At 39.4% G+C, this 1301-nt stretch overlaps 1 protein-coding gene across 1 annotated transcript; it reads left to right on the plus strand.

Annotated features, from left to right (window-relative positions):
• The first annotated feature begins 140 nt into the window (after positions 1 to 140).
• LOC124234590 (olfactory receptor 4C46-like) lies at positions 141 to 1073 on the plus strand. Its single transcript, XM_046651925.1, has one exon. The coding sequence runs from the start codon at positions 153 to 155 to the stop codon at positions 1071 to 1073; it is 921 nt and encodes a 306-aa protein (XP_046507881.1). The 5' UTR covers positions 141 to 152.
• Positions 1074 to 1301: the final 228 nt, after the last annotated feature.

Consider the following 1301-nt stretch of genomic DNA (forward strand, 5'->3'; position numbering starts at 1 on the left):
AAAAAACCTTCATAATAATTTACAACTAAAATGTTTTCATACTCATTTAACATTTACTACAATGGATAAGTTTAATGAATTCGAGCTTACATTAACAAAAAGTTATTTTTTTCAGGTAACCTAATTAACACAATATAAAATACATAGAGAATATGAATAATGTGACAGAGTTTGTTCTACTGGGGCTCACAGAGAATCCAAAGATGCAGAAAATCATATTTGCTGTGTTTTTTGCCATCTATATCATTTCTATGGTAGGAAATGTGCTCATCATGGTCACCATCACTGTCAGCCCATCACTGAGGTCCCCCATGTACTTTTTCCTGGCATATCTCTCCTTTATTGATGCCTGCTATTCCTCTGTTAATACCCCCAAACTGATTGTAGATTCACTCCAAGAAAAGAAGACCATCCTATTTAATGGATGTATGACCCAAATCTTTGGGGAACATTTCTTTGGAGGTGCTGATGTCATCCTGCTCACTGTGATGGCCTATGAGCGCTATGTGGCCATCTGCAAGCCCTTGCACTATACAACCATCATGAATCGGCGTGTATGCAGCCTGCTAATGGGAGTGGTGTGGGTGGGAGCCTTTCTTCACGCAATCATACAGATCCTCTTCATTTTCAGATTACCCTTCTGTGGCCCTAATGTCATAGATCACTTTATGTGTGATCTGAATCCTTTGCTCAATCTTGCCTGCACTGATACCCACATTCTAGGGCTCTTTGTTGCTGCCAACAGTGGATTCATCTGTGTGTTAAATTTCCTCATCTTGTTGGTCTCCTATTTGGTCATCCTGCACTCCCTAAGGACCTACAGCTTGGAGGCGAGGCGCAAGGCCCTCTCCACCTGTGTCTCCCACATCACAGTGGTTGTCTTATTCTTTGTGCCCTGCATATTTGTGTACATGAGACCCGCAGCTACTTTATCTATTGACAAAGCAGTTGCTGTATTCTACACTATGATAACACCCATGTTAAATCCTTTTATCTATACCCTGAGAAATGAGCAGATGAAAAATATCATTAGGAAATTGTGTAGTAGGGAAGCTATTTCAAGAGACAAATAAATATGTTTGGAGCCCAACATTGATGCAACTGAGGCAATGGTCAAAAGGACATTTTGGATTATTTCAGCAAGAATACTTATGGGATAAAAGAGATAATTAACTGCCATGAATCTTAGATTCTGCATTGAGTGGAGCAGAAACAGCTGCCTGAAAATGAGAAAATCCAATCCAGGAACATTCTTTGCATATTTAGACAATCTACCAAATTGAGACTTAGTTTTTTAGTTC

The sequence above is a fragment of the Equus quagga genome, unplaced genomic scaffold (assembly GCF_021613505.1).
Source record: "Equus quagga isolate Etosha38 unplaced genomic scaffold, UCLA_HA_Equagga_1.0 936_RagTag, whole genome shotgun sequence".
NCBI lineage: Eukaryota > Metazoa > Chordata > Mammalia > Perissodactyla > Equidae > Equus > Equus quagga.